This window comes from Sceloporus undulatus, chromosome 3 (assembly GCF_019175285.1).
Source record: "Sceloporus undulatus isolate JIND9_A2432 ecotype Alabama chromosome 3, SceUnd_v1.1, whole genome shotgun sequence".
NCBI classification, from domain to species: domain Eukaryota; kingdom Metazoa; phylum Chordata; class Lepidosauria; order Squamata; family Phrynosomatidae; genus Sceloporus; species Sceloporus undulatus.
Genome location: NC_056524.1, coordinates 266735593 through 266757834, shown reverse-complemented (window position 1 = coordinate 266757834; position 22242 = coordinate 266735593). Strand labels below are relative to the sequence as shown.

At 42.8% G+C, this 22242-nt stretch overlaps 1 protein-coding gene across 1 annotated transcript in view; it reads right to left on the bottom strand.

The window, feature by feature from the left end:
- The window catches only part of LOC121926260 (probable cation-transporting ATPase 13A5), a 33395-nt gene that overhangs the window by 2403 nt on the left and 8750 nt on the right, over positions 1-22242 (bottom strand). The window contains exons 3-19 of the mRNA XM_042459087.1: positions 20911-21051; positions 20021-20091; positions 19836-19916; positions 19039-19108; positions 16326-16460; positions 15065-15137; positions 14132-14263; positions 13601-13771; positions 11846-12003; positions 10318-10506; positions 10013-10074; positions 8862-9009; positions 6397-6483; positions 5413-5572; positions 3459-3576; positions 2461-2585; positions 1317-1480 (exon numbers count right to left, since the gene is read on the bottom strand). Of these exons, the coding sequence (XP_042315021.1) occupies positions 1317-1480; positions 2461-2585; positions 3459-3576; positions 5413-5572; positions 6397-6483; positions 8862-9009; positions 10013-10074; positions 10318-10506; positions 11846-12003; positions 13601-13771; positions 14132-14263; positions 15065-15137; positions 16326-16460; positions 19039-19108; positions 19836-19916; positions 20021-20091; positions 20911-21051 (2085 nt within the window). The remainder of the gene's footprint in view (positions 1-1316; positions 1481-2460; positions 2586-3458; positions 3577-5412; positions 5573-6396; positions 6484-8861; positions 9010-10012; positions 10075-10317; positions 10507-11845; positions 12004-13600; positions 13772-14131; positions 14264-15064; positions 15138-16325; positions 16461-19038; positions 19109-19835; positions 19917-20020; positions 20092-20910; positions 21052-22242) is intronic.

The following is a 22242-nucleotide window of genomic DNA, read 5'->3' as shown; positions in this document are numbered from 1 at the left end:
ATCGAGGAGGGAGCAAGCTTGTTTTCTGCTGCTCCAGAGAACAGGACCCAGAACAATGGATGCAAGCTCCAGGATAAAAGATTCCACCTCAACATTAGGAGGAACTTCCTGACAGTAAGAGCTGTTCGACAGTGGAACAAACTCCCTCGGAGTGTAATAGAGTCACCTTCCTTAGAGGTCTTCAAACAGAGGCTGGATGGCCATCTGTCGGGGATGCTTTGATTGAGAGTTCCTGCATGGCAGGGGGTTGGACTGGATGGCCCTTGTGGTCTCTTCCAACTCTACGATTCTACGATTCTATGAAGGCACACAACAACAACAAAGCCCATGGGGCTGCACAAATGGACACATCCTGCTCCCCTTCACCATCCTCCCTCTTCTGGATACATATTGCTCCAGCAGCCCTAGCCTCATCCTGAGTTGCAGCAGCTCAGTTAATGACAGGTAAAACTGGGCAAGAAAATGAACAACAAGAAAACCAGGCATGCTCCTTCCCTGGTTTCTTAGATTTGGGGGGGGGGGGTTGGCTCTTGCTCTTGACTTCTCCGAAAGGGACCCAGTAAACAATGTTTTACTCATCCTCAGTGAAAAAAGTTGTTTTTTATAAAGGAGAATTTGTCAGCTACCATGGACTTTTTTCCTCCTTCATACCGGCAATTATTGGCAGGGAGGATTTTCACCAGTCCAAAATCAATTCTTGCACAGACAAAACAATGTATTTTATGCTGCTCCTTCTTTTGGGGTGGGTAGGTAAGTAAATAGAAACATTCGTAGAAAGGAATTTGAGTGTGTTTGATTTTTTTGTTAACAATTTTTAAAATTGTTGAATTATGTAATGCTTTTTATGTGGTCTATGTTTATGTGTTGCAATGTGTGCTCTAATGAGTCATGTGTTATGTGTTTGTATTCTAATTAGAGAGAGAGAGAGAGAGAGAGAGAGAGAGAGAGAGAGAGAGATTATTGTTTGTGTGCCTTCAAGTTGTTTCTGACTTTTGAGAACCCTAAGGCAAACCTATGATGGGGTTTTCTTGACAGGTTTCTTCAGGAGGGGTTGCCTTTGCCATTCTCTGAGGCTGAGAGAGTGTGACGTGCCCAAGATCACCCAGTGGGTTTCATGGCTGAGCTGGGATTCAAACCCTGGTCTCCAGAGTCATAGTCCAACACTCAGACCACTATGTCATGCTGATATATAGGTAACTATACTGCTCAAAAAGTGCCTGCTGCTACAATTCCAGTAAAATACATAAACAAACATGCTGCCTGATATGCTCATCCATCCTACTCAAACAAATTTCTGTGAATCAAGAATGGCTTACTTGGTTTTTATCTATGCCTGGCTGCGTGTCCTCCACCACCTGCCAAGAAACAGATGCCGGATGGGGTTTCTCTGGTTCAGTGGCCTCCACCAGGATGACTCTGCTGCCCCTGGAGATCATCCCAGAATTCCTGGAGACTGTGATGGCCGTCTCTAGATTGTCACCTGGAAAGAAGCAGCAGCAGGACTAGTTTCAAGGAAACTTTATTTTGTCCGCCTGCCTCCATTCCATAATCAGGTCAGTCCTAATCCATTTGTTTTTTAAAAGGGGCTTTCTATCCACAGTGTCCCAAATCTGTGAGTGTGGAAGCAAAGGTAAAGGAGTAGCTTCTTCATCAATTTTTTTAATGCCTGACGTAGCAATGTCCTAGTATTTACTTGTCCCTCAGTATCAGATCAGGGCTAGGATGCCAAGAATTACACAGGAACATCTGCCCAAGCAAAGGGATTTTGAGCTTCTGTGTCTTCAATAAATCTTCTCTATCACATAGCAAACACTACAAAGTCTATACATTTCAAATCATTGTGTCAGCCCAGTTTTTACCAAACTAGAATTACTGAATCTGCCAGAAGCCGCTGAGAAATCGTAAGTCCAGAGCCTACAAAGCTTCAGGCCCAACCTGGTGTCTCCTGGCAATATCCATCTTCATCAAGACCTCCCAAATCTCAACTTCTCCAAGACACTGTTAGAATGGATTTGGTAACCCACCAAGAACTACAAACAAGGCTGTCTCTCTTGGTAAACAAGGTTGCTTGAGTTGAGGTTGTCAAAAGGGACTTGCTGACCCTCCAAAAACTGCAAGCTTCCATTTTTCAAAAAATCAAGACTGTCCCTCCCTGGTAAAAAAGGTTGTTCGAGTTGCTCTGCCACAGGAGCTCTACTGGGTTTGAATTTAGAACAGGAATGTAAATGTACATTTATTTCTTGTGTACACATGAGAATTATGTTTTTTGCTTCTTAAATGGAACACAAAGAAGAATACTTTTATTTGTATTTGATATGACCTTTGCACCACATGCAATATTTTTTGGTGTGCTCTTGACAGCTTTCTTGGATAGGGTTTACTCATTACCGTCAAAGACAAGAACATTTTCAGAAACTTTTAATGTCCTTAGTTAGAACAGCCTTTCTAGAGAGAGTGTACCTGTGACCATCACGCTCCGGATGCGGGCATCACTGAGTTCCTCCAGGACAGGTTTGGTCTCATTCTTCAGCCGGTTCTCCATGACCAGGAGGCCCAAAAAGGTCAGGTTGGACTCCACTTCATTCCTTGGAAGGGTCAGAAGACAACAGGGAAGAGTTAGGAAAAGAGGCTACATTCTGGCCTGACATGATATTGAAGTCAGATACCACTGAGACTTAGCCTTGTTTTAGTCCAAATGAAGTTATTCCCCAGTAGACTTTCACCCCAGGTAAAAAACATTTCTCCTTTCTCACAAAGAACCGGCATGGTGCAGTGGTTTCAGTGTTAGACTGGGACTTCGGGAGACCAGGGTTTGACTCTACATTTGGCCACGGAAACCCACTGAGGCCCGGTACATACCACCAATAAGCAGCGTACCAGGGCTGATACTAGGGTTAGGGACCACACAGCAACCGCATGGTCCCTAGCCCTAGTACGGACGGCGTAACAATGGCGGCACCAAGTGTACATGGCCGCCACCAGTTACATAAGCGCTGTGTGGCATTCACACATTGTCACACGGTGCTTACGTAACAAGTGTGCCAGTGCTGCACCCATTACGCTGCCCCTATGACTTAAAAAGAACCCACTTTTCTCAGGTTCTTTTTCCGCCAGAGGGAAGCCGCAGCTGCAGGTTCCCTCTGGAAGGAAAACAGGAGCCAGCAGGCTGCCGTTTTTCGGCGGTCTGTACTGCGCCTGAATGGCCATGGGTAAAGCACATGCTTCTCTCTACCTCAGAGAAAGGCCGCGTGTCCCATGAAGAATTTTTGGCAAGAGAACCCCAGAAGAGGTTCTTCATAAGCAGAAGACACACCTTTCTCTATCTTTGTATAAAATCTTAACTGAACTGAACATCTACCTTTGTTGGTTGTAGCTTCTTTTGTTTTGGTTTTGGCTGTTGTTTTTTCCTGCCTTTGGATACCCGGTCAAGATTCCAGCTGACTCTCTGGGAGGCTTACCTTTCCATGGCATCCAAGCTGACCTCTCCTTCCAGTGGGAACTCCTTGTGGGCCAAGGCAATGACTCGGAAGCCCTGGGAGGTGAAGGACTTCAGCTCCGCTTGGAAGTTTGTTGGAACTGGGGGAAGAAGACATTCCAGGTCATAGACACTCTGGAGTCAATGGAGAAGCCATCTCCATAAGGCAGCCTCAGAAAGGCTTCCAATATTAGGGGGAGATAGAGGACAGGTGCAGATGCTGCAGAATGGCAGAGGAAGGAAGGCAAATGGGAAATATTGTAGGCACATGGAAGCATCCAGCTCCTCTGTTGGGCACACTACTGCTGTCTGGAAGAACTCCCTGTGTTGCCACTAATAAGAGGAAAAGCTTCTAGTCTTCAACTGCATTGAACAAGCCAGGCAAAACTACTAAATGCACAGTTCTGGATGTATACTGCCTCCCATACCATAGTTGTTAATGAGCAAATCAGGAATATGGTGTTGAAGACATGGGCTGATTGTGGAATTGTTGGCCAGCGGGAGAAGAGAATACTGGACTAGACCAAACTTTGGTCCAATATGGCTCTTCATCCATTCTCAAAATGGGAGAGGGTGTTTGTCTCTGAGATATTCATTTAGAAAACCTGCAATAATCTGTTTCAAAATCCTCTTATGCTATTTGCCTTGAATTATCCAATGCCAATGAATTCCATAAATTAACTAGGCATTACATAAGCACAGGAGCTTAATCCCCACTAAATCCTTAAACAAAGGTTTTCCCTTTGAATTGAAATGAACAATGTATGCAGTGTTCAAACAAAGGCTTTCCAAAAGCAAGGTTAAGCCCAAAGATCTTTGTTTCCCCACATATCACAACAGTCTTGCATGAAAGCTGAAAGAAAGAAAAGGAGAGAAAGTGAGAGTTCAGTTCCTGATTTGCTTGGGGCCAGGAAAAGTTGTTCAGTGCTGGCAAGAGCCATAGCTAAGTGGCAGGGTCCCTGCTTTGCATGTTGAAGGTCCCAGGTTCAATCCCTGGCAGCATCTCTGTGTTAGGCTACAAAAGAATCCTGCTGCAGCCTTTGGCAGATGCTGCCAGTCAGTATTTCCAGCACTAAACTAGATAAAGTAAGCACTGAGCTCCCAGAATTTCTCAGTGTTCAGAAAGTGGGGTGCAAGCAACAATGCTATGGATAGAATTCTGCTGGTGACCTCTGCGGACAGCACCATCACACAACCAGTTGTGCTTTTGAAGATGTTGTGTAAGTGCTTTGACTGGAAGTCTCTTAACTACTGTGCAGCACGAGCACACATCAGCACAATGGAAAACCTGCAGTCATTTACAATTGCAATGGTATGATGCTGTGTACAGGTGGCAGAACCATACTCATAGTGTATTTACACTCGGTTAACCTTACTCTATGCAACCGCTCCACTGGTTTGTAGCCAACATGTAGATGCTGTGGCTTTATGTACCAATGCTTGCTTTATGTACATGACATACATACATACATAAATGTACATAAGGAGCCCTGGTGGTGCAGTGGTTAAATGCCTGTACTGCAGCCACTCACTCACAATCCATAAGCTTGCGAGTTCAATCCCAGCCAAAGGGGCTCAAGCGCAATCCAGGCTTGCATCCTTCCAAGGTCGCTAAAATGAGTACCCAGATTGTTGGGGGCAATTAGCTTACACTTTGTAAACTGCTTAGGGAGTGGTTAAGTGCACTGATAAGCAGTATAGAAATGTACTTGCTACTGCTATTGCTATACATAAGCCTGTGAAGCCCGATCAAGCCAGAGGCATCTTCACAGGTCTTTGCCTGCAGAAGACCTTTGGACACTTAGAATTTCCTGATGGTGACACCAGTGTTGTCCATTGTGGGCAGAGCTGGAACCATCTAGGACAAGGAATTGGGTTGGTTTCCCTCCCTGCCCTTGGCCAGGTGCATGGGGGCAAGCTGGACTTTCACCTCATACCAGTCATTGGCTTGCAAAAGCTGGCCACCATCTCTGGGGCTCCCTTCATGTAGAGATCGTAGACATCCTTCTTCCCCAGTTCTTGGGTGATGACTGACATCCTCAGCAAAGAAGAGGAAAAGGGGAACTGGTGCAGGATTGCCATGCCTTCCACGGAAGCCTGTGAGGAGGGAGAAATAAACAATCCTCCCAGCTGGGTGTTTCTGCGCATGCAGAAGGTGTTGCAAAACTGACATATGCCTATGAGATTCCAGCTTGCAGTTCTGTGAGGCGTTTGGGCCATCATTTTATTAGGCAAGATGGAATGACTAAACCATTTGGAAGCTACTTTGCATCTGAGGTTTACCTCCACTATCCAAGAGAGGCCAGTGTCTGAGAGCTTCTCCTGTTCACACCCTCAACACCTCTGCACTGCAGCATTTTAATCTCTCCAGTATTTTCAGTTGCTTACACTAACTCTCCTCCTCTAGACTTCTGCATTTAACCTTTCCTTTTGGTTTATTTGTCATGGAAATTTCTTTTTGGATATGGCTGCAATTTATCAAGATGTCTACCAATTGTCTCCTTCCTTGTCTCCCAAAGTCAGGAGAGAAGCTGAGGATTACTGGGCATCATTATTCAATAGTCTTTGTATCTACACTATAGAAATAATGCACTTTGTCACTTACGTGCTGTAGCTCCATCCTGTGGGATCTGTGTTTTTGCGAAGTCTTTGGCCCTTTCTGCCAAAGAGTGCTGGAGCCTCACAAAACTACAAATCCAAGGATTCTGTAGGATGGAGCCATTGCAGTTAAAGTGATGTCAAACTGCTTTATTTCTACAGTGCAGATGCCCTTAGTTTCCAACCTGGGTAAGTAGTTCTTCCATGTACAGGCAAATACAGGTCTAGTTTCCAGGTTCCAGGTGGCCAGTTTTCACCTTGAGGGGGTCTTTCAAAAGAGTTGGCAGGGCAAAGGGCCTTTCAGGGAGAAATTTAGGGCTTACCTGGGAAGCAGCAGGTCCTGGTTTCACAACAATGCATGTCTGTGGCACACCTGTTGCCATGTCCTCTGGACTGGATTCTTCCATTTCCTATGGGAAGAAAGATACATAAATCTTTCAAAGAATTCCTCTTCATTCAGTTGTGTTGGTATAAGTATAAAGCACATGTGAATGACCCTGGGTTCAGAATGAAGATCCCCAGAAATCTGTTTGTCTTTCAATTTCAGAAAAAGTTTACCAGCTCTTAAGGCTGAAGAGATGTGCTTAATTGTAGACAGCTCAGAAACAGAAAGCTGATATCAGTTACTCTCACATAGGCTGGACAAACATGGATTCTCAGTGAGCCACAGTGCACTTTAAATCCCTAGGTGTACTGATTCCCATGACTATCAGAGATGTTATTGTTGCTCTTTGCTTTCCAGTCATTATCGACTTATGGCGAGCCTATCAGTGGGTTTTATTGGCAAGTTTCTTCAGAGGCGGTTCTACCATTGCCATCCTCTGAGGCTGAGCATATAACTTGTCTAAGTCACCCAGTGGGTTTTCTGTCTGAGCCTAGATTTAATCCTGGTTTTCAGAGTTACACTCTAACGCTGAAACCACTACACCATGATGGTTCAGAGACCTAATGATCCTAAGTCTCTCCACATATAACCAAAAATAGGATACTACAGAAGACTATAGAAGAAAATGGGATCCAATATTTCAGGTTATTTATTGTAAGTATTTGTGGATATATAAGTGTATATGCATCCTCTTTAGGGTGTATCACAGACATACCAATGCTAGGGCTGCCCTCCCCTCAACACACACACACTTATGGTGAGGTCCTTTTTGGATGACACACAGACCAAACCCTGATTCTGGTGTGAACAGTCTGGACAGTTCCCAGCATTTTCAGCACAAGACTTATGAGGAACTTTTCTCAGGGAGGCAACATGTTGCCTTCTCTTCCTACGGTTGAGGTGTGCACAATTGCAACCTGATCACATGTCACTAACTTGCTCTTTTATTCTCTCTTGATGCTTACTCAGTGTTATCAGTTATGCAATCAGAGGTTGACATCTTCTCTTTGTGTTCTATACACCTGAGTCTGGTGCACACTCCACTTTTAAGGCACACTCTACTTACTACCTGTCCTCAGGTGACTCTAATGTACTAACTCACAGGGTGACATGAGGTCATTCTTTGTGATTTATGTTTATATTCATTAAAGGAATATCTAGCTTTCTTCCTAGACTTGAAAACTAAACAAGATTTTTTTTATATTATAAGGTAAAAAAGAGGCAGACACTGTCATGAGTCTTAGGCCCTGTATTCTACCATCTGTAGGTTTTACCAGGTTAGATGTCCTTTTAAAATGCTATGTAAACATTTTAATGTTAAGCATTTCAATGTATAATATAACCATTTAATGGCATGTGCACAGGCTTTGTGCTCTGATCTATAGATACACAGAGACTGAATGCTAGCACAACTCCTTTATAACACCCTAACACAACTGCTTCATAAGAATGACTATTTGAAGACCTTCAATCAGAATGGAAACTTCTGAAACTGCCTTTTTGAAAGCATTTGACCCAGATGCCCTGGAGGTATGTAAAACTCCTGGGCCATTTCATTTCTTCGACACAGTGAAGGATTTCCCACAGTTGGACAGGTTTCTATAGCATTATATCAGAGTTGCACTGGACCTAATAGACCACTGAACTAGGAAAGCCACTGGACACCTCCACTTGAAACTGGATTCTGTCAAACACCAAAAACTTCCTCCTTGGACCTACAAGAACAAACACATCAACAGAAAACCATCTTGCATGTACACTAGGCACACCACAGATCAACTGACTGAGCATGTTGTTTTTAGCTGCTCTCGAGTCGACCTCAACTCATGACGACCCTGTGGATGAGACATCTCCAAGTCCCCTGTTCTCCACTGCTCTGTTGAGGTCTTATAGATTCATGCTCATGACCTCCTTAATAGACCCCATCCATCTAGCATGTGGTCTTTGTCTCTTTCTACAACCCTCCACCTTCCCTAGCATTATTGTCTTTTCCAATTAGTCATGCCTTCTCATGATGTGGCCAAAATATGACAGCTTCAACTGTGATCAACTTGATCACAGCTTCCAGGGAGATTTCCAGCTTGATCTGTCCAAGGACCCATCTACGGTATCCTCAACAGTCTCCAACATCACATCTCAAATGTCGATTTTCCTCCTATCAGCTTTCTTTACTGACTGAGTATGCTGGTGGGCATGTTTTGAATAAGAAGGAACATATATGTGTGTGGCATTGCTTGTATTACTATGTTTTGAGTATTTTGAAATGGCCCTGGACACACTCCAGCTTCTCAACATCCTTTTTGAATTGTGGTGTCCAGAACTGGACACAGGTGAGGTCTGAACAAAGGCTAATAAGGTGGCATTATTACTTCCCTCAATCTAGACACAAGAAAGAGCACTCACCCAGTGGGTGCCCTCGAACATCTTCACATCCAAGGGGTCCCCCTGAATCTTCCCATCCAAGAGAAGGAGGGAGTGGCAGGTGGCCATGGCTCGGCACAGTGGCCCCCAGGGCAGAGGATGGCCAAAGAAATGGTGGACAGGCTGGAAACTGATACAAAGGCCAGAATTAGCATTTGGGCCCTTTCCCAAGGAGAGGCATTACAGGATGGCAGTGTGTTTGTTCTCAGCTCAGATCAAGAAGAGACACTGTACTTTGCCTGATCTAGTTAGAACATGCTGTTTGTACAATTTGCTTATTTATTTATTTATTTTGTTCCTTTATATCCCACCTTTTCACCAATAATAGGATGCCAGGTGACTTACAACAAGTTGAAAACAATACAAATTAAAAGCTACACAAAAACACCAATATAAATATAAATATAAATGTTGCTTAAAAGACAATTAAGCAATGTATAAAGTCAAAACCATTAAAATATATTAAAAGAATATATACAAACCGGCATCCTAGTCAGTCTCTAATGGCATGACCAGATGGCATGACCCTGACAAATCCTCTCATGCTTGGCCAAACCCAAAGGGAGGAAAGGAGGGAAGAGGCAAAGGAATTAATCCCTTTACGATACACGAGGTGTGTTATGTCTCCATTATGAAGAGCTTGAATCAGTCAGTCATTATATGGAAATTCCAGAGGGTTGCCCTATTGCCCTGAAACCAGAATGAAACATTCGGCCAAGGGATGTGAAAATCTCTGGTTTTCAGTCCTCTTGGGTTTCTCCCCACACCCAGTGCTTGTTTTGCATTGGGTTCCATGGGAATCTTTTTTAATACATTCACGAACACATTTTTTAAAATTTATACAAAGGTTTAAAATTACACAGAAGTTACGTAATTTACACAACTTTTCCCCACTGACTAAAATGGGTGCATTTATATATTTTTCCCAATTATGCACATTTTTGCCATCTGTCTTTTAAAACATATGCACTGTTTTTAACATGTTTTATTTCTCAGAAATAATGCCCTCTGAGCCTGACAAACATGCGAACATTCAATGAGAAGTGAGCACTTTCTCACCACAAGCACTTATTAGAGATGTTAAAATGCTGCTTCTGGAAACATAACACCAGTCTGTAGCCCATAATTCTTACCTCCTTTTCTGGCAAGGGATGACGCCCCAGAGATCAAGTCCGTCATCTGTCAGAGTTCCAGTCTAGGTTCAGGAAAACAAAGTTAAGCCGGGGGCAGGAAAAAGTGGCCCCGATTTTAGGCTTGGTCCTACCGGGGGGGGGGGGGGGTCATGCGCACTGATCTTTCATGAGTGGAAAAGGTTCACATCTCCCTGCCCTCTCCTAAGATATGTTGCCTTTGGAAAGCAAACCTCGCTTTCCAGGGCCACCCTCAAACCAGCCAGCCTTCCTTCCAAGAAGATCCAGGGCAGCCCTGGGCCACACACCTTGTCAAAGCAGACCAGGTTTATCTGTCCACAGATGTTGATCCTTTGAGGGCTGACACAGAAAATCTTCTTCTTCTTCAGCCTCTTCTGGGCATAAACGATGCCCGTGGTCAAGGCAGCCGGGATGGCTGGAGGGACGGTCCCTGTCATGAGGAGGAGCGCCATCACCACCGTGTCTGTCACAGATTTCTGGGAAATGGAGCAACAAACACACATCAGACAGAGCATGAGAAGGGCAGACTCCAGCAGTGGAGGAAAGTTACTGTGTTCCCAGAGGAAAGGAAACGGAGAGAGAACCCACCACAGAGGGGAACATCAGAGCAAGGTTTCTGGGGTTGCATCTACACTGTACAATCAGTGCAAGTTGACACCACTTTAACTGCCACAGTTCAATGCTATGGAATTCTGGGGTTTGTAGTTTTGTGACATATTTCATCTGTTCTTTCCAGAGAGCTCAAGTGCTACAAGAAACTACAAATTCCTGGGTTCCCTAGCATTGAGCCATGACAGATAATGTAGTGACAAACTGCATTAATTCTGCAGTGTGGCAGCAGCATGGGAGGAGCAGGTGGACACTGGCATTTATCTGGGAAGGAGCAAGGGACCATCTTTCTCTGGAGAGGGCCGCTGTGCCTTGGCATCTCCAGGCTTTCACAGTGACAGCATCATCCCATGCACTAACACCATACTTATTTATTCTCCATGGGTGGATCTTGATATGATCAATGTAGCATCACCAGGCACAGCAGGAAAGCATCAACAGGCTTGGGGGCAACCCATGATTGAAAGAATTGCAAAAAAATAGTTTTTTGAGGGAAAAGACATTTCTTGCAGGGAGAAACACAATGGCGGCTCATTGGCTGTAGACTGCTCAATGGCTATTGTGGGGAGGGGGGTTGGAAAATAAGACTGGGACGCATCTTGGAAAAGGGAAAATTGACACTCTGGCTGAAATCCTACATAGAAGCAGGGCTAATGGCACCATTTTGTTGTCACTTCCACTTGCAAGTAACATCCAAATAATGGCAAACTCAGGTGCTGAGTTACAATAGCCATTTTGGCTAAATGAGGCCACCAAGAAACATGTCAGGTGGAGAGTCAAAGCATGTTCAGATGAAACCAAGGTTTGCAAATTTATTGACTGGTTGATTTTTAAAAAATCTTTAGAAAAAACTAAAACCAAACAGGATCTTCTTTCTGCTAGTCTTAGAAAAGCAGTCCTACAAAAACGGAATGTCTATTGTTGAGCAGAAGTGGAAACGGAAAGAGAAAATGGAAAGGAAGATCTGACCCACCAAAAAGAAAGGCATGACCAGCTGGCACACTGAGCAGGGGATAAGGTTTCCCCTTTATAGTGAAACTGCAAGTCCCTCCTTTGTGTGGAGCTTCTTCACAGCCCACAGCAAATCCCCATCACACTGAAAGCAACATGCCCCCTTCTTTCATGGACAAAAACTGTGGACCTTCAGCACAGTGACATGGGAGAAAATACATGTGGCACTGGAGTTCTGTTCTTCTTAAAACTCACCTTGTGGCTCACATACACACATACTGAGTAGATCAGCCCCACAATCCCAACCAAGGCCAGGCAGACCATGAATTTGAAGGCCTCTTTGTAGAGCTTGACGTTCAATGGCTTTGGGTAAAGAATGGATCTCACTAGGTCTCCCTTGGCAGTGTTGAAACCTGCAGGGAAATGTGCAGAGAATAGTGTGATCTCTGAGAATCTCTCATGATGAAGAGAATTTGGTCACACGTGGGTTATTTCGGGCGTGCATGTGATACTCTCACTTTCCAAGGCATCAAAAAGGCCCACCTCACACAGAACTGAGCAAGTTTGGCTCAAATCCATTTTTTAGGTGTCTAAGGCAATGTCTGGCTGAATTTTTGAAGGCTGGGGAAGCAGTTGGACCTTCTAGTGAACTTTGTCCTGGCCACAGAGTCATCTATGAAACTGAGTTTCCTAAAATTCTGCAGTTCTGCTTTCTTTTTTGTGTGGTTGCATCTGATAGAATTTGAAAAGGAAGGACAGAAAATACTTGAAATTTGTTCTGATATGTATTTTTCATTTGCAATACTGATTATACAATTCAGAGAAAGTGTCATGTTGGTCTGGAATATCAGTATGCAACAGGATTGTGTAGCACTTTTGAGACTAAATGAAAGAAAGAAGTCTGGTCATGGAAGAAGCAAGTGGGGATGCGTCTGTGATCATTCACAGAAGCGCAAGGGCATGTGAACCCTGATCATGCTTTTTAAATGATTTGTGACATCTGCATGGTGATTTATTCATGCAAGATTCCCTGTCCTCCACTGCTCTGCTTAGTTCTTGCAACTTAATGCCGGTGATCTCCTTATAGAGTCCCTCCATCTAGTATATGTTCTATGTCCCTCCACCTTGCCTAGCATTATTGACTTTTCTAATGAGTCATGCGTTCTCATAATGCAATCAAAATATGATAACCTCAACTTAATCATCTTGGCTTCCAGGGAATTTTCAGGCTTGAACTGTTCTAGGACCCAATTGTTTGTCTTTTTGACTGTCCAAGGTATCCTCAGGACTCTTCTTCAGCACCACATCTCAAATGAATTGATTTTCTTCTTATCCACTTTCTTAATTGTCCAGCTCTTACATCAATACACGATAATAGGGAATACAATGGCTTGTACGATTCTGACTTAGAGTAGTTTAATAGCATCTTTTTCAGGAACTTCTCACATGATGTCTTGTCTCTCCTGTTGCTGCTTTGCATTTCATTTGCTGATGGACCACACCTTTTCAATGATGGGGAAAACCATCAACGAAAAGGTGCTCTCCACCAACAACTGAAATGCAAAGCAGCAACAGGCCAGACAGGAAGTGGTGTGGTACCTGTCAAAGAAGCTATTAACCTACTTTAATTGTGGTTTCGTGTGATAATGCAAAATGTCAACAAAGCACTAAGATGAACAACATTTTAAAGGGAAGGTTTGAAATACAGAGGGACCAAAGAAGCAACAGAAAGAGCTTACTTTCAAGTCAGGAGGGTCTGTTTAAGAATTTCACCCTGCTAAGTGACCCTGACGAAGGCTGGGTGCCTTTCTGCCAATAATTAGGCCGCTATCTAGCATGCTTCCACCAGGTTGCAAGAGCATCTTCAGTCTCTCTCTTCCCCTCACCTCCCCATTTCTCTTTCTCACACTGTAGAGTAGCCCATCACTATGGTCCAATCTGCAACCCTTGCACTCCGTAGTGATGCCCTTGGCCCATGTCTTCTTCAAAGGTCAGAGTAAAACCACCCACCTGTCTGCAACACAACAGCCCTTGCCGGCCCATTGCCTGCCCTCCTCATCTGAATGATCTCCGTGCCACAGAACAGGATGTGCCGCCGGTAATCCTCAACACTGTGCTTCTTCCATGGCATGGTGTTGTCCGTGTGGGGCAAGGGAGTCTTGGTCACTGGGACACTTTCACCTGCAAAGGCATCCCAAATCCCACCAGGCACAGTCCATATGATTATGAACATGCAACAACAATAACACAGAACCATCAATGGGCTCAGCACTTTACAGAGGAAAACAGGACAGATTCCTGCCTCAAAGAAAGACCAAAATGGAGACCTTGTATCCAGGCCTCACACTTTCTTTGCTTCCTATTTCCCCTTCTCCAGTGATCATCTGCAAGGCAGCCCAATCAGAAATGCAATGCAATATTTTCTTCCTCCTGATGAAAAACTATTTTAGACAATAGTGGTAGAAGGATCCCTCATGGAAAAAGAAGTGCCCATCTGGAAGGGAGATGCAAGGCAGGACAAGAAAGTCCACTGCTTTGTACCTGTGAGCATCCCCTCATTCACTACACAGTTTCCATCAATGAGGATGGCATCGCAGGGCAGAGAGAGCTTCTGGTCTTCTAAGAGAAGGATGTCTCCTGGGACCAGGTGACAAGACTCTGACTTCTGGCCACCTAGGGAAAAACAAAATTAATAAAGGAGGAGGTTCAATTGATGTGGCTGTTATGTCTCCAAGACTTCAAACATCCCCCTCCTAGGGGTTTCTTGGCAAGAGTTTCAGAGGAGGTGTGTATCTGCCTTCCTCTGAGGCTGAGAGAGTGTAACTTGTCTAAAGTTACCCAGTGGCTGAGCAAGGGTTCAGAATCTCATCTCCTACAGTCCTATTCCAACACTTAAATCACTACACCAAGCTGGCTCTTCAACTTTAACTCCAACTTTTGATTACTTTCCACTTGAGTTTTCTTGGCCAAATTTCTTTGAAGAAGGTTTGCCATAGCCTTTCTCTGATACCAAGAGAGTGTGGCTTTACCAAGGTGGGTTTCCATAGCTGAGCAGAATCTTATTTCAATTCCCAAACCACTACACCATGCTGGGTCAGAAGGAAATTTCTGAGAGGTCTTTTGATGATTTACAAGTTATGGCTCAACGTGGCCTCAAATATTGACCCATTATTATTTTGGAGTGTAGAACAATATGCCCGTGCCTAAGCAAAACATGGAAGTAAATTATGGGAGGCCTCTAACAGGGAACTGGTCCTCTAGAAGACAATTTGCATACACTTTTTTGGTTTCTGATTTAATATATATAAGTGACCGTTGTCAGGAAGTATAAGTTGATGTTGGAATGGGATGGGTGGCACAAACCATGAAGAGTTTCCAGTCAATATTATTAGAAGAGTGTTGGTTTGTGCTTGAAGATGGAGGCCATGGAGCAAGAAGAGAGGGCAGAGGGATGCTCAGGATAACAATACACACCTTCATGTTTAGTCCAGACCATTACCTGGACCTTGTTGTGCTCCTCCACCAGGTTGTGCAGTTGAATGGATTGCTGTGGCAAATAAAAAGAGAAGACAGAGAGATGGTGTGATAAACAGAGGCTGGATGGTCATCTGTCGGGGATGCTTTGATTTAGATTTCCTGCATGGCAGGGGGCTGGACTGGATGGCCCTTGCACTCTCTTCCAACTCTATGATTCTATGATTGTTGTTGTGCACCTCCAAGTCACTTCTAATTTTTGATGACACTAAAGAGAAGGTATCACAGAGTTTTCTTGGCAGAATTTGTTCAGAGGGTGATTTGTCTTTGCCTTCCTCTATGGCTGAGAGAATATCACTTGCCCAAGGTCAATCAGTGGGTTCCTATGGACGAGTGGAGATTCAAAACCTTGTCTCCAGAGTCCTAGTATAACATCCAAATTACACTACATTGCCTCAAGTGACATGGTAGCCATGTATAACTAATTGGAGGGCTGTCAGAAAGTGGAGCAGGCTTGTTTCTGCTTCTCCAGAGATCAGAACATAAATCAATGGATACAAATTGCAAGAAAAGAGATTCCAATTAAACATTAGGAAGAACGTCTTGACTGTAAGAGATGTTCTACAGTGAAATAGATTGTCTGGGAAGGTGGCAGACCATCCATCTTTTGAAGTCTTTAAAGAAAGATTGGATGGGCATCTCTCAAAAGGGATAAAAAGGGATTTTTAAAGCTGCTATTGGTTGCTTGATCTTGGCAATTCATTTCATATTGCTTTTGTCCTGGCAAAGTCTCTCTAGAGCAGTGGTTCTCAACCTTCCTAATGCCACCACCTCATGTTGTGGTAACCCCCAATCATAAAATCGGTTCCTAACACCATTGGAAATATGTGTTTTCTGATGGTCTTAGGTGACCCCTGTGAAAGGGTTGTTCGACCCCCAACCCCCAGGTTGAGAACCGCTGCTCTAGACCATTTGTCAGCTACGTTTTAAAGTTTGACACTCTGTGGCTCATCTGCAAGGATAGAGCCATGGCAACTAACATGGCAACTAGCATGTCAAACTGCATTATTTATACAGTATATATGCACTCTGAGCTATCTGACATTGATAATGAAATGACTATCAGACTGATTTGCTTTGTTGCTTGGGATTGGCTGAATCAGTTGAACAGTCCTAGCACAAACACAGCAGATAGATTAAAAGCTGAGAAGTAATGCCATTCTTCTTCTGGCTTCACAAACAACGTGTCAAACAAACTTACCTGCCTTAGGTCATAGACGGTGAGAGCAATCGAGATAATGGATAAGATTATGATGGCAATGGAGTATTCAATGTACCCTTGGCTTATCCAGAGAATCAGGGTGAAAGCTTGAAACACATAAAAAGGGTTGAAAACCTGTCAAGAGAGCAAAGGACACACAACATCAGTGTGATGCACCAGGCTTTTTTTGGGACACGACAAACCCTCAAACAACAACAACCTGAACAGCTCATTAGGGCTACATCTGCACTGCAGAAATAATGCAGTTTTTAACTCCCATGGCTCCATCCTATCCATCCATCCCATCCATCCTGGGATTTGTAGGGTGTTGTAGCATCAAAGCTATCTGAAAGAGAAAGCTATATATCTATTCTTTTAACTGTGGTTGTAATGGTGCAGTAACTAATGCTGCAATATTGTAATTGTAATTTTAACCTTATTGTGATCCCACTTCGATCCATCGGGAGAGGCGGGAAGATAGAAATAAAAATTATTATTATTATTATTATTATTATTATTATTATTATTATTATTATTAACCAAAACTATCGATCTGAGAATTCCACAGAATTAAGCCATGACTGTTAAAAAGGGGTCAGACTGCATTATTTCTGCTGTGCAGATGCAGCTCTGGTCTCACCCACTAAAGCAGACAAGGTTTAAAAATACTTAATCAGAGGTTGGACCATCACGTCCATAATACCGTCTGAGAAAAAGCAATGTATGGGGATGGTGCTGCATAAATACAGAAATAAATGGTACACATTTGTAGCAGACTTGGAAAAAAGTAATAAAATAAAATAAATCTCCCCCTCCCTTTTTCATATAAATCAGTTTTTTGGTTATTTGGTTTGTTGTTGTTGTTGTTGTTTGGCAGTAATGTGTAGGACAGCATCAATATAGCACTAAATCAGAAAATTAAACTGTAAAATATGGTCCGGATGTTATTGTCACTAGTTTAAATACTTGTTCTTTTAAAAGTGCTCTGTTAAAGCAAGCTGTCTTGGTTAAACTTCTGTTAATTGAAAGATTTGTTTTGGAATGGCATTTCTTACTCTATAAAATAAAACAATTAAAAAGAAAGTACTGGAACAATGTACTGCCAATAAAATGTTAAAGGTACAATGTTTAAATTCACACAATCTTTGCTGATCCAGGAAGAGGGTTGGAAAATAGTAATAGCAGCCAGACTGTTTTAAATGCTGCATTGATCATGAAAAGCTATGGAGCACTCTTAAAGACAATGGAATGCCAACACATCTGGATAGTCCTGATGAGGAATCTGTACTTAGGACAAGAGGCTCCTATTGGAACACAATATGGAGCAACAGAATGATTCCCAATTGGAAAAGGCATCAGGCAAGGCTGCATCCTTTCACCCTGTTTGTCAAACTTGTATGCAGAAAACACAATACAAGAGCAGGCTTGGGCACAGAAGAAGGAGAAGTGAAGATAGGAGGAAGGAATATCAACAATCTATGATATGTGGATGACACCATAATACTAGTGGAAGACATCACAGACTTGTAACAATTCCTAAGGAAGGCCAAAAAAGAAAGTGCAAAGGCAGGCCTAAAATGCTGAACATAAAGAAAACAAAAATAATGACCATGTGGAAGAAATACATAAATGCAACCTAGTTAATGAGGAAATCAAAATATTTAACTAATCAAAATAGTTAAAGATTTCCCATACCTTGGATCAAACATTGATCAGAATGGAGACTGCAGTCAAGAAATCAGAAGATTAGGAATAGGAAGGGCAACTATGAAAAAACTAGACAAAATCCTAAAGTGTAAAGATATACAGCTGAACACTAGCATTAAGAATTGTCTAATCCATTGTATTCTCCATCACCATGTACAGATGTGAGAACTGGACAATGAAGAAAGAGAATAAAAAGAAAATCAACTCAGTTGAGAAGTGGTGCCAGAGATTATTGCTGAGGATACTCTGGATGGCCAAAAAAACAAACAGTTGGGTCCTAGGACAGATGAAGCCTAAAATCTCCCTGGAAGCTAAGATGAACAGGTTGATGCTGTTGCAATTTGGCCACATCATGAGAAGGCATGGCTCACTGGAAAAGACAATAATGCTTGGAAAGGCGACTCAAGGGCAGTTAACAACAACAATATAGGAATAATCTATTTTTTGAAAAACAGGAGCCGTTCTGTGTGTGTGGTTTCGTTTTGTTTTAAGTCATTTGGTTAAAACCATGGTTTCAACCAACCTGGTTTAAACCAGCCAACCCTAATTTATAGCCTAGCTCATCCTAAAGTAAAATTGGCCTTTCCCCCAGTTACACTGACTACAACTCCCATCACTCCAGATGCCATGCCACACTCGCTGGGAAAGATATGAGTTGTATTCTAACACATCTGGAACTTCTGGTTCAGGAAAGGGTGACCAAAAAGCAGAAAATTTTTCTTTGCAGAACATAAAGTCTTTGTAAACCACCTTGGGCCTTATGCTTTTTGGCTACATTGAGAAAAAGAAGCATATAAATTAAATAAAGCACTGTAGTTCAATCTGTTGATGACAATATCAGACACAATTCTGCCAACATAACCCTGTTGCAACCCACAAAGCCAACCTAATCAGAGGGTCTGAAAATTCAGCTATGAGGGGCTTGGACCACCTTTGGCATATGGTAGGAAAGTCCTGGAATCCTTTTGGAAAGCAATCAGGTGTGACTTGGAAGGTGCTCACTTACCTCTTTGAAAAGCAATTTCCAGATTGGCCGTATTTCAATTTCAATGGCGTTGGGTCCACACAACAATTTCCTGAGAAACAGAGATACAGAAGAGAACTGTTACTCTCCTTGGACAAGGAATTACCCAGCCATAGTGTAAAGGGAGAATATGAGTTAATCTCATATGTCCTTACAAAATAGGGATCCCAACCATGTTAGGATATCACAAAGCCAGTTCAGACTAAAGGTAATTCCTCCTTCCCTCACTCTGAACCCACAAGGACTTCAGCCTCCAGTATTCATGGCCAATCCTTGAAAAATCTCCAAGGGGGCATAGTTTCCAGGTGTATTCCATCTAGTTCTTAGTCAGTAATTAAGAATAGACTTCTGGGGACAAACATCACATTTTAGGGGACAGCATCAATACCACCAGCCCTTTCTATCCATGGATTATGCACCCATGGAAATTTTTTCTCACCCCCAAAACAGCCAAAAAGCAAACCTTGATATTGCCATTTTTTAAAAGGGGGCATTATTGTATATAATGGGACTTGAGCGTCCATGTATTTTGGTATCCATAGGAGGCCCTGCAACCAAACCCCAACAGATACCAAGGTCCCGCTGTATATTTTTGGTCACCAGGCTTGTAGAAGACTTTCTACTAAGTTTGTGCTCATGGTGAGTATTTCAACTGGAGATCTCACAATTTCAGCCATTTCCAAAACAGCAGCTAAGCAAAAGTGGGTTAAAAAAGAAACTAAACAGGGAGGTCAAAATCTAAAACATTGACTGTGACTTGGCCATGCTGTGGAAGATACCTGAGATCTTGATGTTTCCTCGTCAGCCCATCTCCAAATTTGTGGTGTATCTCATGACAAGTGTAGCTCTCCTCAAGTGACCTGGAAAGGAGACAACACAGAGAAGTGGCCTTATATTTCAGTCAAAAATCTTTTTATTTTATTTTTTTCAGAGTCCTCCACCAGTACAGTAACTTAAAACTCACCCAACTCTGACAAAAACTTTCTCAGACACATCCCAGATATAGCGGACTTTTTGTACTTGGATGTATTTCACCTACAAGAGCAACACATTGCAAAGATATTAGAAACAACCAGGGATGCATTTATAAATAATGCAGTTTTGCACCAATTTACCTGCTATGGCTCCATCCTACAGAATCCTAGGATTTGTAGTTTTTTTAGGTACTAGCACTATTTGGCAGAGAAGGCTACAGACCTTGCAAAACTACAGATCCCAGGATTACACAGGATGGAGCTTCATCACTTAAAGTGGTGCCAAACTGCATTATTTCTGCAATGCAGGTGCACCCTAGATTCCATTTAGAGTTGCTGCCAATTCCTTCCCTATACAGAAACAAGATTGGGGAAGGGGAGATAGAGGTGGGAGCAGAGTGCATTTGGGTTGGAAAGAGGATTTGTCAGAATCAACATCAGATTGAGTGGGTTCTGACCATTCCCACTGCCATGGGAGGCCTTAGCCAAATTGTAGCCTCTGCACAAAGGACAAGACTCCTTTTGTTCCTATGGAGCTACACAGGTTTGGTGGGGAGGGGTTCTCATCCCCACCAGGGAGCATCCAAAATGTGCCATGATGTCCACAGAAGACACTATGGAGAGTCCCAAAAGATCCCATGATGTCCATGGAAGACCTTGAACCTTGGACATCTGTCCAAGGTGAGAAGAGTCTAGATTGAATTCTGAAATATTCAAACATTTTCAGGGGCCAGTCCTGTTGACTTTACCCATCTCTAACCTCAAGCTGATTCAGCTTCTTCCTGAATGGTGCAGGACAGAGTAGAAATAAACTATAACTTTCTCCATGTCCTTCACCCTCTTGCCTAGAGTTAACTCCTTGATTCCAAGAAAAGCTTACTTTCAAGTCAGGCCTTGCTATGGCTCTGTTTATGACAGATTCCCCATCTTCACTGAATAAGCGATCCAATTTTTCACTGTCCAGGAGACTCAGCAGGTCAAGAAATATCACCTTCTTCCTGGTATATCTTTGAAACTCATCCTGGGGGGACAAATACAGAAACAGGTGATAAATTCTCTTGTGCAGAAGCTATTGAAGAACATCACACACTTGTTGGAGCAAGAAAAATATAATTCTTGAGCAAAAGTTATGGATGGAACATCTAGTGAAATTGGTCAAATTGCTAAGAATTCACAAGGGAAAAAGAAAATCCTCATTAGTGAAAATGGACTTAAACATGTAGAGGAACATCACTCATAGGAACATATACTGGGGGGGGGTGTGTGCTGAAAAGGTCTTGGCCCAACCCATTCCCCAAAATCTGAGCATAATTTTATCACTGTAACTTGAAGAAATGTTCTTCTGAATTGTAAATTACCAATTTGCAGCATCATAACTAATTTCTAAATTTTTTCAGATAATTGAAAGAACCATTTCAGTGAAAAGTGTTGAGTTTTCAAGTGCTGAACTCCAGACCATCATGAAGTTCTTGTTCCTACAGAAGAAAATTCCAAGGGACATCCATGAGTGTATGATGCAAACATTGAGTGACAGGTGCCCATCATACTCAACTGAGAAAAAATGGGGTGCCAACTTTCAGCATGAAGATTTTGAGACAAAGGTACAGCAAAGTCTGGGAGGTCTCCAACAGGGTCACCTCCTGAAATTTTTGAGTGAGTTCATGACCCGATTTTGGCAGATCAGTGAATCTTGGGTAAAACAACTGCTGAGACACTTGAGAAATCCCAGGAATGCACTGCGTTTATCATTCTTGAACAGTTGGATATGCAGAAGCTGCCAGCAAAGTTAGTGCTGAAATGTTTGAATGCTGACCAGAAACAAATTGAGTGATTATCTCTAGGTTGACTTTGCAATATAGCAATAGCAAGTACATGTCTATACCGCTTATCAGTGCACTTAAACACTTCCTAAGCAATTTTCAATGTGTAAGCCAATTTCCCCCAACAAGCTGGGTACTCATTTTGCTGTGCTGATTAAAGAAGGCATTGAAAGAAAAAACATGGGCAATTCCAGAAAGTTATTCTCTTTTTGCAGGACAATGCATCTGCTCACAGGGATGGTAAGACGATGAGTGTGTTAAAGAATCTGGGGCTTGAATGCATAGACTATCCTCCCTATTCAACAGAATGACCATCTGACTATTTTCTGTTGCCAAACAGAAATTTCCAAATGATTCAGAGCGGATAGCAGCTGCAGAGCAGTATTTCAGTG